Genomic DNA, 16,561 nt, shown 5'->3' with positions numbered 1-16,561 from the left:
CTATACTTTTATGTTTTATCATATTCTTAGCATTGAATGGCTGCTAAATTGTGGTAAATAATTTGTACCAAGTAACGATGCTTTTTTTTTTTTTCTAATGGTTTCTGAATAGATACCTTTGTTATTTTTATTTCAACTGCTCTATATGTTTTAATATTATAAACCTTCTCAATTCCATTATGGACATAGTTGGCATACAGATTGCAGATTAATGAAAATATTAATAGTCCATTTTAACTGAATTAGAGCCTACTTAGATTAGTTTTCATACAGAAGCATTTAAAGTGTCTTATTGATATACTATTTGCCCAGATATCATTTATGTCACTTTTGTAGAATTTCTGTGTTTCTATGCCTTTTCTATTTGAAATTTTGTGACGAAATTTTTTGTTTCATTTTCCTGTATTTTATAAATTGAGATACTTCTGTGAAGACTTGTGGATATTCAGAAGACATTTTCCATTTGGCGGCAACCTTGTATTCCTGTGTCTGTGGCTCTCCACAGGTGAAAAAGCTATTTTGGATAATTTGTAATAGTGTCAAAGGAGACTCTTTTACTTAATTTAAAGCCAGATTTAAAAATCACAGGAATTTCACCTTGCTGAAATTCTGTATTGTTTAATCATTAGAAGAGATCAATTTATACCCTGACTTGTAATTTTAAATTTGTTTTTATTATTGTCATCATTTTGGGTGTCAGTCTTTTCCTTCTTGGGAAATTCCAAGGCTAGCTATATTTCTTTTTTTTTTTTTTTGCCAGATTTATTCTTAAACTTAAGACTCGTTCTAACATCTATTTTCTCTAACATATGATTTTCTTATTTTTTTCTTGTATATATGTATAGTTTTTCTTCTTTCTTGCATTTTTTTAAACATCTTTATTGGAGTATAATTGCTTTACAATGGTGTGTTAGTTTCTGCTGTATAACAAAGTGAATCAGCTATATGTATACCTACATCCCCATATCTCCTCCCTCTTGCTTCTCTCTCCCACCCTCCCTATCCCACCCCTCTAGGTGGACACAAAGCACTGAGGAGGTTAGCTATATTTCTAATGATGAAGGAAATGAGGCAGTGGTTTTAGTGAGAGTTAATATTCTTAAAACACTGCTTTCCAGTCCCTGAGTACAAAGCCTGGTTATTATTTGGAGTCACTTAGCACACAATGGCCAGTATTTAGAAATGATGATTTGTGGGTATGGATATTTAAGCAAAACTAGTATAGTACTGGTTTTAAACTGAATTCCAGGGACCGCCCCCCCCCCCCCCCCCGCCCCGAGCTTCTCTGAGGCTCCTCAGGAGCCAGCTTTAGGCCGTAACACCCTAAGCTGTTCCTATTAGTTTTTGAGATTCTGAGGGAATTTCCTTTGAAAATTTGGTTTTACTGCTATAAAAAAATGTTTGAAAACCACAATTATAGAGCACTATATTAACTATTGTTCAGGTAAGTGAAACACAGTAAGGGACTCGAGAAGTTCCACTCTTATAATATTTTCTATTCCTTCATTTATTAGTTTGTTATAACCTGTGACAGGTGTTTAATTTTTGAAAGAAAGGTATTTGATAGCAAATATACTTATTATCGTGGGCAAACCAAACCAAAAAATTCCAATCAAGGCTGAAAAGTGCATGAAATTTTCATCTTTCTGCTTTTTAAAAAACCATGTGTATCTTAGTTCAGTTCAATTCAGTAAACATTTTTTGAGCTCTGTTATGTTTCCAAGCACTGTACTATGGTCCTGCATATGTGAAATAAGTCTTAGAGCTGCCCCAAAGGAGCTCGAGGTTTGATATATTTTAATCATAAACTCATTATCTTTCTAGTTCATATACAGTGAATAACTTTATTTTCCTTTTGGAAAGAGCCAAAGTAACTGAACTGAGAGGAGATATACTTGATTTGGGTCATCTGTTGATATCCAGTGTGATGTTCAGTTTAGTTCCTTCATGTCTCTCTTTTCTTTTTGTCCATAACCTTTCCCAGCTCCCCATTCCCTTTCCCCTTATTAGTTTCTCCACCTCTCCATTCTTTATTATTATTTATTTATTTTTGGCTGCGTTGGGTCTTTGTTGCCGCACACAGGCTTTCTCTAGTTGCGGCGAGTGGGGACTACTCTTCATTGCGGTGCGCGGGCTTCTTATTGCTGTTGCTTCTCGTTGTGGAGCACAGGCTCTAGGCGTGCAGGCTTCTGTAGTTGTGGCACGCGGGCTCAGTAGCTGTGGCTCATGGGCTCTAGGGCTCAGGCTCAGTAGTTGTGGTGCACGGGCTTAGTTGCGCCACGGTATGTGGGATCTTCTTGGACCAGGGATTGAATCGTGTCCCCTGCCTTGGCAGGCGGATTCTTAACCACTGCGCCACCAGGGAAGTCCCTTCTTTATTATTTTAATACCGAAATTTTAAAAAGAAAGAAGTATATACACACTTCAAATCTGGATGAAACTGGTAGGTTTACATAACTTGCCTAAAAGTATTTGGAACTGTTCTTTTTAGAGAGGTCAAGTAGCCTAGAGCAGTTAAGAGTGAGGTCTCTAGAGCTAGACTTCTTGGGTTTGAATCCTGGCTCTGCTACTTTCTTTCATTTTATCTTATGAAAAACCACTTCATCTTGTTGTGCTTCAGTTTGCTCATCTGTAAAGTGGGGATGATAGTAATAGGACTCACTTCATAGGTTGTTATGAGGATTAAATGAGCTGGTATATGTCTTAGTCTATTTGAGCTTCTATAACAAAGATACCCTAGACTGGTTGGCTTACACAACAAACATTTATTTCTCACAGTTCTGGAGGCTGAGAAATCAAGGCGTCATCTGCCTCCTGGTTCATAGATGGCTGTCTTCTTGCTGTGTCTTCACTTGGCAGAAAGGAGTCTCTCACTCTCTTTCTGGGGTCCCTTTTATAAGGGCACTATTCTCATTCATGAGGGCCCCACCCTCATACCAGTTGCCTCCTAAAGACACCTCCTAATACCATTGCTTTGGGAGTTAGGAATTCAACATAAGAAATTTGAGTTGACACAAACATTCAGTTCACTGCAATAAGTATAAAGCTCTGAGAATGTTGCCTGGCACACATTAAATGTTGTTTACCTATATCTCTATATCTTACTGTTCTTATCAATTTACTTTACCACTTTTGTTTTCAGAATGCTCAGCCTGATAAAGAAATCGTTGTGGACATGATAATGTTCCTATGGCAGAAGTGCAAAGTAGGAATTCAGCGGGTCAATGTGTCTGGAAATGACTATGCAAAATTCACCCAGAAAATCAGTACTAATAAAGTATTCCTTTTTGTTTCTCTTCATATGCTTTTTGTTATTGCTAATTTAATTTGTGATGCACATTTCAAACCTAAATTTTCCCTATTTACCCACCCTCATAATTATCAATACTATTCTTTAAATGTAGTGGTGAGTGAGCCTTTCCTTTAAGTGTATTCCCTGCACTTCTGCCTCAGTTTAATTTTGGGAAGCAGGGAGGTGTTTCAGGTTTTTCAGGGAGGAGTAAATACAGTATGTTTAAGGTTATATGAACTTGGATATATTCATTAAGAAGGTTAATAATAGAAAATACAAGTAAGGCATTTCAGTTTTTTTGGTAATAATATCAATAGTATATTTTTGAGCTCTCTCCTTTGGAAAGGAGAAAGTAGAACAGGTGAATATTATAACCTGGAAACTTAGGAGAGAATATTTTAACAGTAACACAGTCTTCTATGATTCTGAGGCCTCCTAAGATTCGCTACATAAGGTTGCATGGGCATGATTTTATCATATAGTTTAATAAACTAATGATGTGGGTGCATAAATGTTGTTTTCTCATTTTAGCTCCCAAACTGTGATGGCTAATTTTATGTGCTAAGCTTTGGGGTTATAGACATGAAAGACAGCTTCCAAGGCACCCAGCATGGAACTTGAAACATCCGCTTCCCCCTCACTATTTTGGATGCCTTTGATAGTGATCTTAACCACTGCTTTTTGAAGGGAGAATGAGAATTTTGAAGATACAGATAATCTTCACTGATATATATATATATATCTATATATATATATCTATATATAAACCATATGATAAATTTTCCATTATGGCTATAGATATGCAGACTATAAGCTTAAGTAAATCTTCTTTGTGAATTTATATCAACAGATAGATCATTAAATATCATCTTATTGGGATTATTGATCTTTATATTACTTATAATTAAGATCAACTAATAAGGAGTACCTGTATAGTATTCCATATGATTAGAAGATGGTGATTTCAAGGAAGTACTAAGTTTTACAAAATGTGACTCTTTCTACAATGTAGTTACTTTCAATTGATTATACTGTGTATTTTCTCTTTTTAGTGGGTTTATCTTCTGTGGCAGATAAATGAAATAATTCACTGCTATAAAATGGAAGACATTGATGTGGTGGTGGTGGCAGAGGTCGCATTACGATTAAGTGAAATATTGGAGTCTTTAGGAAACCCCAGAAGAAAATTTAAAAAATTTCTAGGTAAAATATTGAATGAAAAAATATGAGGTCATTAATATATATATACATATGAACATATAAGTATAAATCGTACTACTGGTTAACATCTGTTTATGGAAACTAGGCATTTCAGTATTGTGCTTCAGTGATGATGTATAATCAAAGATAGAAATGATATAGGTTTGACCAAGTTGATGTTAAAAAAAGATCATATGCTCTGTGGTTCAGTGGCAGATGAAACTCTTTGTGTCTTGTCTTCACTCAGATGTTTCCCTTCTCCGTTCCTCATGCCCACCTACCCCTGTCTCTCTCCCTCCCCCATTCTTCCTCTTTTCTTATCTCTCCTCCCTTTTATCCTACTCCCTCCCCTTCCATTTCCCACTAGAGTGATGCTTCATGAAGGAAGAGAGCGTGTTCAGGTCACCGTTTTATCCTTGGTACCAGCACATTGCCTGACACAGAGGAGGAGCTCAGATGAATGTTTGTTGAATGAATCCATGGCCTTCTACCTTTTGTCTCCTTTTTAAGTCTCTCTTCTGATTCCCTCCTTTGAAAATTCTCCTTCTTTCTTCATTTATTCTGTTGCCTCTCTTCTTTTCCCTTTCTTCTTATCTTCTTCCTCTGTTTGCTCCATTTCCCACTCATTCTCCTCCTCTCCCTGTCCCAACCCCTTCCTGCCATTATTCTGTTCTCCTTCCAGGAGGTGACTTCTCTCAGAGGATTGGTCTGCCCTCCTCTTTCTTTCTTCTGCCTGTGGTTGAACCCCTGAATTATCTGTTTCATTAGGTAACTCCCATATAGAAAATGAGGTGGGGGAGACATGTGGGTGTCTACTTTCCTATTTCACCCCATTTACAGAGTGTGTATGACGTGTGAGGGATTTGGTAATAATTACCGTAATAATTGTTTTCTCAGAGATTTGCTAATCTGGCTCTGCCTATTCTCAGTTGTTGAGTGCAGCTTTGCAGATGGAATTTGACAGCCATAGTTCTCAAACTTTGATCGGTATCAGTATCACTTGGGAACTTCTTAAAAATTCTTATCATACTTCGACTAGCCTGGACCTTCCTGGTCTTCATTAGCTTACCAGGAGATTTTGATACACGTCAAAACTTGAGGACCACTGGTTAGAGGTCTCTGGCTATCTAACACTTTCAGTGGCTTGAAGTCATGTTTTTGACACATCCTGTCTTAAAATGCTTTTCCCTTTTTAAAAACTTTTATTATGTAGAATTTCAAATATAGAGAGGTGAAATAAGTCACTGAGTATGCATCATCCAGTACCAATAATTATGAATATTTTGTTAATCTTATTTCATCTCTCCTGACAACACTTTCTTTTTTCCCAGAGTGTTTTAAAGCAGACATTATGTCATTTCACCAGCAAATACCTCAGCATATACACGTGTATGTGTTGTGTGTGTATGTGTTGTGTGTTGGTCTATCTATCTAACAGATAAGGTTTTGTTTTCTTTTTATAAAACCACCATGTTACTGTTATTACACCTTACAAAATAAGTAAAAAATTCCTGTGTCCCTGATTGTATTAAAAATGTCTTAAGTTGGTTTGTTCCAATCAGGATCCAAACGTTCCCACACATTTTATTTTCTTATGTGTCTCTTAAGTCTCTCTCTGTAACCTGTAGCAGTTCCCCCTCTCCTTACTCCCGAAGAAATTGAATTATCCCCCTGTAGGATTTCCCACATACTGGATTTGGCTGTTTCTATTCTTGTGGTGTTGATTAACTTGTTTCTCTACCTGGTAATTAGATCTACCAGGTTGCTTGTATTCAGGTGATACATTTTCAAAAAGTATTCTTGCCAGCATCGTACATTTTTTGGGCGCGCATACTTCATGCACGCTCCCTATTGCATTGCATCAGGAGCCATGCAATGCCTGGTTGTCCCGCTTGTCATGATGTAAAGATTTACCGGTGAGCTCAGGTGTTGTCAGCTTGACTCTTTTCCCAGGTTGGTTTCCCCAGAAGCAGATTCTGAGACAAGGAGTTGAGTGTAGTAGTTATTTGGAATGTGATCCAGGGAAGCAGGGTGGTGGGGTGAAATGAGACAGAGAAGGAAAGGAAGCGAATACAAGGTACAGGAAGTTCATGAGAAGGCTGCTGTTGTGGGTACAGGGCTTATTCCCACGAGGGACCTCTAGGAGACTGTATAGAACATGCCTCAGAGAACTGGGAGGTTGTGGTATTTGTACCTTTATCTGTCATTGGTGGAAGGCTACTGGAGGAGGGGTAAGTAAGCCATGAGGGGCTTCTAACTTCTGTCATTCCATCTGCATTTATTCTATTGATACCTTAAATGAAGAACTTACTTCATCGACTGTTTGGTTACTCTGGTTATTTTTGATTATGTGGTAGATTCTATATTTGCTAAATATTTTGTAAAAGTAATTTAAAGCCTTAGATGATCTGTTCTTCCGGGGAAGATTTATGCTTGCTTTTACCAGATGCATGAAGGCACTACTACTCCAGGGTCCCATTATTCCAATTTGAGAGATTAAGATAATTTAATGCTGAGATGCTCTTTCTTCGACCTATTTTCAGTTACTCTGACTCCTAGGATGTGGCCCCTTTTGGCTTTTCACCCTTGGTGGGCCCTGGATACCAGTCTCTGTTGCTGTGTTCTCCTGGACTCTCTTCCCAAGATCCGGAGGTTACTTCCTTCCCAAGATCCTGACTCTGTATTGAAATTAGCATCTTAGCTTGCAGATGAAAAAAAAAAGTGTATTTTTCCAGTTTCCTAGCCAGCAGAATGTTTCCAGATTATCTGTTACTGGAAGCAAAAGGTCCAATGATTACTTTTTTAAAAAAAGTCTATTTCTTATTCAATTTTATTATTTTGTTTACTAGTTACTTCTGGGAGACTATTGTTTTATATTCTTCAATTATAAATGGGCTAAATACAATTCATTATACTGATCCTTTGTTAAAATGTTTTATTTCTAAAGAACTAATCAATATTAGAGCACAGTCCATTTGTAAATTTGAAAACATCTACATTTATGTCATGAGCAGTTGTCCCCATTTAGACATATAAATTTTTATAACTTTTACAACAATGTTATTCTCATTATCATATTGGCCCATAAAACACAAAATTCAAGTCATTTTTTGTATGTTAATTATGATAATCTGCTTCAAGATGTTTATTTATTCATCTGTTTATTAAATAATTCATTGTCTAATTGGAATTACTGAATAATTTTTAGACTAGGAAACTAGCATTGCCATATACATTTTTATTATTTATATTCTAATTCAAGCCAGACTTCTCTGACATTTGTCTAAATTTACCGTTATTTGCTGAGTGCTTTTCAGTGGACTTTCTATAGAATATATAGAAAGACCGATCTCTTTACCATAATATAACCTTGCTGATAATCAAGCTTTTTGAGTTGGTTTGTTGTATTCCAAGCTGCTTTTATTTATTTATTTATTTATTTATTTTTAGGAGTGATGGATAGGTTTATTATCTTGGTTGTATTTCAAACTCAAGTGTACAGTTGAATATAGTGTTCAGTTTATTTAATTTATTTATTTAAATAGATCTTTACTGGAGTATAATTGCTTCATAATACTGTGTTAAAAATGTGGAATGCTTCACGAATTTGCATTTCACCCTTGCACAGGGGCCATGCTAATCTTCTCTGTATCATTCCAATTTTAGTATATGTGCTGCCAAAGCGAGCACTACAAGATGCTTTTAAATTGACTTATATAAAGACAAAATGTAATTATGTAGAAGAAATAATTTGTTGTTCAACTTCTAAGTGTTGAATCATTTCTAAAATCATGGGTGAAAAGTTAACTAGCGTAATGTTCTTTATGGTTATGATTCACTGTTATATTTCCATTTTTCTCTTTCATCCTTTTATTTTCTCTGGTCCTTCCTTCTCTTTGTTCCTCTCTCTCTCCTACTCTCTCCTCCTCCTCTTCCTATTTTTCCTCTTTTTATTCTCCTCCTTTTCCTTTTTCTCTCCCTTCCTCCCTCCCTCCCTTCCTCCCTCTCACCCTCCCTCCTTCCTCCCCTTCCTTCCTTCCTTCTTTCCTTCTTTCCTCTCTTTCTTTCTTTCTCTCTATTTTTCAGATACACCTTTAAGGAAAGGGACTAGTGAATCCCTTGGGGCTCCAAAAGGGAGTGTGGAAACTCTTCCAATATTAAAGGTATTGCAAAATATTTTAGAAAATATAGTTAAAAACATGAATTTTAATTTTCAAATAATATTAAATTTGTAAATATATAATGGTTAATTATAGAAGTAATTTTGAATATTTAATATCTGAGAAATTATGGTTTCTGTATACATTGAGAACTATATGGACATTTTTCTACATTTTGTTTTTACTTTAGAAAAAAATCTAATCAGCTCCAAAAATAAGCTAGATAAAGCATCTTAGGAGGATTTATAGTTACATTACTATTGATATTTTGAATGTGTTGTGATTCATAGACTTACAGAGCAGAGATGTCCTACTTAGCATTTACCTCTGACAGATCAAATTAGTTACTACCTGCTAAAAATGCACCTAGAACAGTCCCTGGCATGTGGCAAGTTCTCACTGAATGTTAGCTTAAGAGAAGATAGAAGATGAGGGAGACAAATGGCCATTCTTCTTTTTGATGATAGTTTTCTTACTATATTTGAATTCTTTTTGTACATCATGGATTGTGTTGACCTGTATAGCTGAATGGGAGCCTAGGGAATTGTCTCATATATGTAATAAACATTTATTTACAGGCAAGAACTAGAATAGCATTTTGCAAACTCTGTCCTATGTGATGCTAGTACTACCCTTCAGAAAAGGATGCCAGGGTCAAGTAACCCTGGCTGACTTCAATTAAACACAATAGTTTCCTTACTGTATGACTTCTCAGGGGCATTAATTTACTCATGAGTACTGTGGTTTTCCAAGAAGGAGATATAGAATACCATATGTTCCATTATTGAAAATAAAACTCATTTTACCTACTTAGGATGCTAATGTTCATGGACTACAGTTGAAAAATACTTTTCTAGAGAGGAAGCCAGTGATCTATATTTTGGTTTACCTGATTAATTAAAAAACTATAATTTTAACTTACAAAAGTTGTGTTAACATTTGAGGGCATTTCAAGGTACTAAAACATGAAGAAAAAATTCTGTAATTTCACTATATGGACCTAAACATTATCATTTTCTATATTTTCTACTAGTCTTTTTCACAATTAAAAAAAATATTTATTTATTTATTTTATTTTTGGCTGCGTTGGGTCTTTTGTTGCTGCATGTGGGCTTTTATGTAGCTGCGGCGAGCGGGGGCTACTCGCTTTGTTGCAGTGCGTGGGCTTCTCATCGCGGTGGCTTCTCTTGTTGCGGAGCACGGGCTCTATGCCTGCAGGCTTCAGTAGTTGCAGCACATGTGCTCAGTAGTTGTGGTTCACGGGCTCTAGAGCACAGGCTCAGTAGTTGTGGTGCATGGGCTTTGTTGCTCTGCGGCATGTGGGATCTTCCCGGGCCAGGGCTCGAACCTGTGTCCCCTGAACTGACAGGCAGATTCTTAACTACAGAGCCACCAGGGAAGTCCTCTTTTTCACAATTTTTTTTTATTACTGCTGTTTTATTAAATTTGTATGTAAAGTTCAGTCTAATACAAAACACAATAATCTGTTTTCTTTCATTAATTCAACAAATCTCTATTGAGAGCCTGCTCTATGGCATGCATTGATTTAGGCTCTGAGAAGACACATTTTTAACATAGCAACATTCTAATGTTTTTTCTTAACATGAATCCACCAGCACTTTTTCCTGTTGCTAAATGTTAATCCTCATGATTACTATGTTTTCTCTGAAAAATTGATTTGAAACATATGACATACAATTATAAAGAATATTATAATGAAGAGTCATTCCCCCATCACTCTTTTAAGAAATGAAACATAGCTAGTACAGTTGAAACTCAACTCCTCCACTAACTGTTCCTGCTCACATTGTCTTTCCCCCTACCTAGGAGTAACTGCTGTTCTAAAGAGTGATTATAAATTTCAGGCATTTTAGTATTTTTATTACATATGTTTGTATCCTTAAGCAGTAGAGTACTGTTTTTAAATTTATGTAAATGGTGTCATACACTGTGTATTCTTCTGCAGCTCATTTTTTAATCTCAGTACTGTGTTTGTGAGATTGACTCAAGTTGATTTGTGTAGTCATAGTGATCATTTTCACTACTACATTCTACTTGATCAGGGTTGCACAGTAAATGGATTTGAACTTAGGTGTGTTTCCTTCAAAGTTCAGGCATTTAGCCACTATGCTATGCTGCCTCTTGATTAAAAAAAAAGTGTCTTCAGGATATTTGTATAAAGTATTTTCTTCTAATACATAAAAAATGCAAGTCCTAAGAAATTGGGGACAAATAAAATATCCTGAATGTACCAGAGGACTGGGGGAGCATTCTGAATTTACTTTCTTGAATGTAATGTTCATCTTCTAATAATAGGTTTCAGAGAATGCAGTTTTGAGTTCTTTATGCTGTATTGTGTCTTCTAAAGAGAGAGAGCTGAGAAGTCTTAAATTGGGAACAGAGAATGTTTGAACTGCATAAGAGATTGAGGGGGCATAACTGTCTGCCAATGGTTTTTCCAGGGGTCATTTACAGTGCTTGCTAGATATGTAGCTTCCTATTTCCCATTCTAGACGCATTGAATCATAATTTCAGGTGTGAGGTTCTTAAAAGTTTATAATCAGGTGTGAGGTTCTTAACCGTTTGCCAGGTAGATTCTTAGGGAAACTAGAATGTAAGAATTACTGGCTTAGCGGACTAGCACTTATTCTTTGAAGCTTCATAGGGCAGGAATAGGAATACTAGTAGGTGTTACAAAGTGCTAGGTTTTGGCTTGGATGGAAACATTCTGGCAATTAAAGGCACTAAATGAAATGGATTTCTTAGAAGATGACCATGAAGAAACTGAAAACCATTTATGAACTATTGCTACTGTGTTTAAGTTAGAAAAATGCACCCTTTCCTTGATATGATTTATTGCCCTCCGCTGGGAAATTATCAACATAAATATAGAAGTCTATGATGACTCCTGTGCCATACACTACCTGCTCAGCTATACTGGGGCATGTGGTAGGTGGAGTAAGGGTGATTCATTGGTGTGGTCTAAGGGCATAGCAGTTGGTATTGGGAGACTTGGAGTTGAATCCTGACTTTAATGTTGACTGTGTGATCTTGAATAAACTATTTAATCTGTTTGAATATAAGTGTCCTCATCTGTCAAATTATAACAATAGTATCTATTCTACTGGTAGTATTTAAGTGATACAGTTCAAATGAGCTGTTGGTAACATTGTGGAAACCAGTAACCGGCACATGGTGGCAACTCAGTTTTTCCCTTATGTTTCGCAAAGGGCACTAAATCTCAACCTAGAGTCTCAGACCTATTTGGAAGGGAGTGAAGTGGGGAAGAGTGAGAATTTATTGTAAGGAGAGTCGAAAATCCATATGCTCACCTAGCAGAGTCTGCAGGTGGGATAAATTTTATATCTTGCATGTATACGTGCAACTATTTAAAACATACATAAGGTGCTATTGTGATTATATTTTTAAAAAACTTACTTTAAAATTTTACTGAATACATAGCTATTTTTGACAAATGGGTTATAAAGTTTTAATAATTAATAAGTACCTCATAGGATTATGGTAATTTAAAAATTAGTCCATATAAAGCATTTAGCCCAATACTTGGAACGTGTTTTAATTCAGTATTAGCTGTGATGATGACAAAGATGATGGTGGTGATGATGATGACAGTGTTAGAATGTGGGTATGTGTGTGGGGTCTTTGAAGCTCCTTGGTGTTAAGAGGTATCCTTAGAGACTTCTGTTTGTGGCAGAATGGAAAACTAGATGACCTGAAAACCCTCTTCCTACAAAACACCTAGAAATTTTGGACAGAATTGAGCAAATATCCTTGAGTACACCACAGAGCTCACAAGAAAGTAAGGTAAATTCCAGGGGCCAAAATAGAAAGGGGAACTGAAAACCAAACTGGTAAGTTTATGAATAGATGCTGCAGTAGGTTGATGGGCTCAGTTACAAAGAAACTTAGATTAACAACCATTTAGGGACAAGAGATGAGCCTTGGGCACATGAAGGATGGGGCATGGAACTCAGACTCACACATTTAGTCAGAGCCTACAAGACTCATCTTAGTAAACCATCGACTAGAAAAATATCTGCCTCTTTGGTAGGGAGGTTTCTCAGTTTGAGGTTTCTCAGTTTGGGTACTGAAAGTGGAGTAAATGGGAGAAAGTCTCTCTTCCTAATAATTTGGACCTGCCCTCATGTAGGTCCGTTTTTCAAATTTACACTATTTGGGTTGTGATTCTCCCTGAGCCTGTGATTCTTTTTTTTTTTTTTTTAATTAAAAAAATTTTATTGAAGTATAGTTGATTTACAATGTTGTGTTAATTTATGCTGTATTGCAAAGTGATTCATTATGCATATATATATTCTTTTTCATATTTTTTTCCATTATGGTTTATCACAGGACATTGAATATAGTTCCCTGTGCTATACGGTAGGAGCTTGTTGTTTATGAGCCAGTGATTCTTGAATGGAGATTCATGTCTATATATATATATATTTAATGTGTGTAATCAAGTTATGTATATTCCAGAATGCAAGTATGAGTTGACATTAGAAAATCTGTAATGCAGTACACCACATTAGCAGATGAAAAGGAGAAAATAACAACCACCTCACTAGATAAAGAGCTGCAACAAAAGCATTTGACGAAATTCAACAACCACCTTTTAAAAAATAACTCTTAACAAGTTAGGAATAGAAGAGAACTTCTGTATCCCATGAAGGGTATCATTCAAGACCTTTAATGACTGTTACACTTATGGTAAAAGATGAAAAGCAGTCCCTTTATATCGATGTAACAACTTAAAGATATCTGTCATTCTTCTGATCAAAATGTCCTAGGGGCCTTAGACAGCTGTGTGAAAAAAGAAGAGCAGAAGGAAAGGTATAAGGACTGTAAAGGAAGTATCAGACTAGTATAATACGTTGCACACTTTTAGTAATAGCAATCTAAATGTCCATCAGCAGAAGAGTGGATAAGTGAATTGTGATGTAGTCCTCAGCACACCACCATTTCATCGTAGCAGTGAAGGTGAGTGAGCTAAAGTGGGCTTGAACTAGAGTCAGCCTGGCATCATTGCCATCCACGTCTAGAGTCACCTTCACACTACAGGGGGAAAACCTGGAACTACATTTCCCACCATCTCATTTCCATACGGTTCTAGGTTAGTCTTCCAGTGAGGGGCATTTGCATGAATTTGTAATACACAAGGGAAGAGAGAGTTCTTATTCTGCAGTGGCGGATGGAAGAAGTTAATTGACCAGCCTTGCTGAGCAGGCCCTTGCAATTCACTTGCTTCAGCGTGGTAGACACTTGAGGTTGTCACTTGCCTCCTGGATTCTTAGATTCCTGTAAATTCATCACTGGCAGCTTTCTTGATCTTTGCTCTCCCAGGCCTTCCAGCAGTGATGGACACTTCTAGTTCTGTGCATTAAATCCCTTTCTGCTTGCAATACCTCGAGTTGCTCTGTGTTCCTAACTAAACCCTGACTGACACACTGAGTTGCAGGAGAAGATTTCAGTGACATATGGTTGAGTGAAAAAAGCGAACTGCAGAATTTTACAAGAGAATTAAAAATATGCAAAGTGATATTGTATGTTGTTAATGGACACATACACATGTAGTAAAAGTTTAAAAACATGCAAAAGAATGGTTAAAAACCAAATTCAAGGACAGTGACTACCTCTAGGGGCAGAGAAGAGGAGAGTCACTATAAACAGTTATACAGGGGATTTCAGTGATCTGCATGTATGTGTTTGCTTTATTTCCTAAACATTTTCTGAAGAAAAAATGCAAAATTAGAAAGTTTGAACAAAGCTGGTTGCTCTTTATGTTATTCTCTGTATTTGTCTCTCTGTGAGGATAATTATAATAGAAGTTATTTAGTTTTTGAAAATCACAATGTAGACCATTGGATTTGATGGCCTCCAAGTCTAGATTTCCGGCTCAGAGATTCCAAAAAAATTAACTTTCAAAATAAAGTATGTGAAAATGACAAATTATGAGTTAGATTTTTAAGATTTACCTATACATTTGGTACCATCAGGATTTTGAAAACCATAAAAGGAAGTTATATACATGTTTTTGAAAAGTTTAATTAATATTTGGAAAAATGATGAACTGTATTTATTATTTTACCTTTATTAATAGTATTGCACGTTTAATCAAAAGCAAATATACTTAGTAAGAAATACGTCATTGATCTTGGATAGGCTATTTAAATTTGTTATTTGGTTTTGAATTATTGTTAAAAAGTTGGGAAGTGTTGTATATGATTTTCCCTTAAATTTAATTTTTCTGTTTTGTTTATAAAATTCCTTTAGAAAAAACCTGAGGAACAGTTATTTTTGGCCTATGAACTTCTTGAAAAAGCCATTGGTGGGATAAATTTGAATTGCATGTTAACTGCTTTGCCAAATGGATCATCAGTGGTTGACCATTGCTATGCCACGGTGAGAATGAGAAACTCTTACATTAGGTTTATTTTACTTAACTAGGAAGAGGGCTGGCGTTGCAAATAGGTAAGTAAAGCACGGTTTGTGGTGGCTTCCCTCTCATAGGCCAGAAATATATTCCCTTTTTCCCAGAAGAAATCAAGGAGTGTGAGGAGTCTTTGAATCTGTCACTGAAGAGGCTGCTGGTGAACTTGAAAAGCAGATTTCTTAGTGTGTAAGCCAGATTGCAAAGAGTTGAGAAGTGAGCAGACTTTAATGGCTAAGAGTAAAGTGATAACCTGAATGATAATAAGACAGAGCTGGTTTTAGTATGTTTTGATAACCATATGCCTTTTTAATTTTTACTTCAATTCTGCCGAAGCACATCCACGGTATAGATGCAGACATGTGCAAACCAGTCACACCGAATAGTTTCATAATGGATTTGCATCTTGAACTAATTCAAGCCCAGCACCGAATGGCCGTTGTGCTTCTTGACCAGTTGCAAGGTAGTAGCCATCAAAGCAAACAACTTGTTCTGAATCAGCTTTAAGACAAGTTCAAGTACAGAATCAATTTAATTTGTAAACAGTGTTGTTGTTGACTAGGTGTTTTCCAGATAAATGTCATTATTTTATTTTTTCTTACTTCTCTGATAAATATCAATAGATATGTTTCATTATTTCTTTACACCTTGCATAGCAAATCAGTAAACTTCTAAAAAATTAAATTGCTTGAGTTATAGTAAATTACTGATATTTTATTAATTTAATGAAGCAAACATTTATTGAGTCTCTATCAAATCTAGGAACTATATTAAGCTTGGTCCAAATAAGACACAGCCTTTAATTTTGAGATTCTAGATAAGTAAGCCAACTATAATAGTCAAGGTTAATTAATGCAATAGAAGTGGGCTCAGAGTGTTTGATATGGGCACACAGAAGAGTATAACAGTCAAGAAAGTCAGGGATGGCTTCTTGGAAGAAGTGATAGTTGACCAGAAGGCTATCTTTATCTTCATAAATATCTTTATGAAGAAAATTGAGAAGGAGGCAGTCATTTTGAATGGAGAAAGCAACTTTTAGTAAGGTGGAAGCAAACAATTATATGGTGAAGTCTAGAAACTGCTGGAATTTTCTTATGGCTGCAGTAAAGAGCACACATGGGAGATTGACACAGATAAGCCTAGAGAGGTAGATCACGGATCTTGAAGGGTTAAATCGTTTATATTTTATCTTGGAAGCTATTGAAAAATTTAGAAAGACATCTCTGACAGCAGTGTGAGAGGACAGATGAGTTGGATCTAAGTTGTTTTTGCCTCATTATTTAGGTAAAGAGGTCAAAACATTAAAAAAAAATGCCGATAGTAATTCTAGTGTGCATATAGAAACACAACTACTCAAGTTTCAGGATAAGATTTAAAATATTATTAGGTCTAAAAATCTCTTCTGTTTGAGGTTAAATTTTGATAAAGCCAAGTTACTCCTGGCATGATTATATAGTC

The 16,561-nt window shown here is 36.0% G+C and overlaps 1 protein-coding gene and 1 non-coding gene across 2 annotated transcripts in view; one reads left to right on the top strand and one right to left on the bottom strand.

Moving 5' to 3' along the window:
• Window positions 1-16,561, top strand: part of CFAP54 (cilia and flagella associated protein 54) — a 310,172-nt gene that overhangs the window by 45,383 nt on the left and 248,228 nt on the right. The window contains exons 12-17 of the mRNA XM_030856338.2: window positions 420-505; window positions 3,143-3,277; window positions 4,345-4,495; window positions 8,579-8,655; window positions 14,947-15,075; window positions 15,440-15,566. Coding sequence (XP_030712198.2) covers window positions 420-505; window positions 3,143-3,277; window positions 4,345-4,495; window positions 8,579-8,655; window positions 14,947-15,075; window positions 15,440-15,566 — 705 coding nt within the window. The remainder of the gene's footprint in view (window positions 1-419; window positions 506-3,142; window positions 3,278-4,344; window positions 4,496-8,578; window positions 8,656-14,946; window positions 15,076-15,439; window positions 15,567-16,561) is intronic.
• On the bottom strand, window positions 8,076-8,182 carry LOC115853086 (U6 spliceosomal RNA). Its single transcript, XR_004039407.1, has one exon. It is a non-coding gene; the product is annotated as a U6 spliceosomal RNA (small nuclear RNA).

Source organism: Globicephala melas, chromosome 10 (genome assembly GCF_963455315.2).
Source record: "Globicephala melas chromosome 10, mGloMel1.2, whole genome shotgun sequence".
Lineage (NCBI taxonomy): Eukaryota > Metazoa > Chordata > Mammalia > Artiodactyla > Delphinidae > Globicephala > Globicephala melas.
Note: the sequence above shows the minus strand (reverse complement) of the source record. Positions and strands in the feature narration are given on the sequence as shown.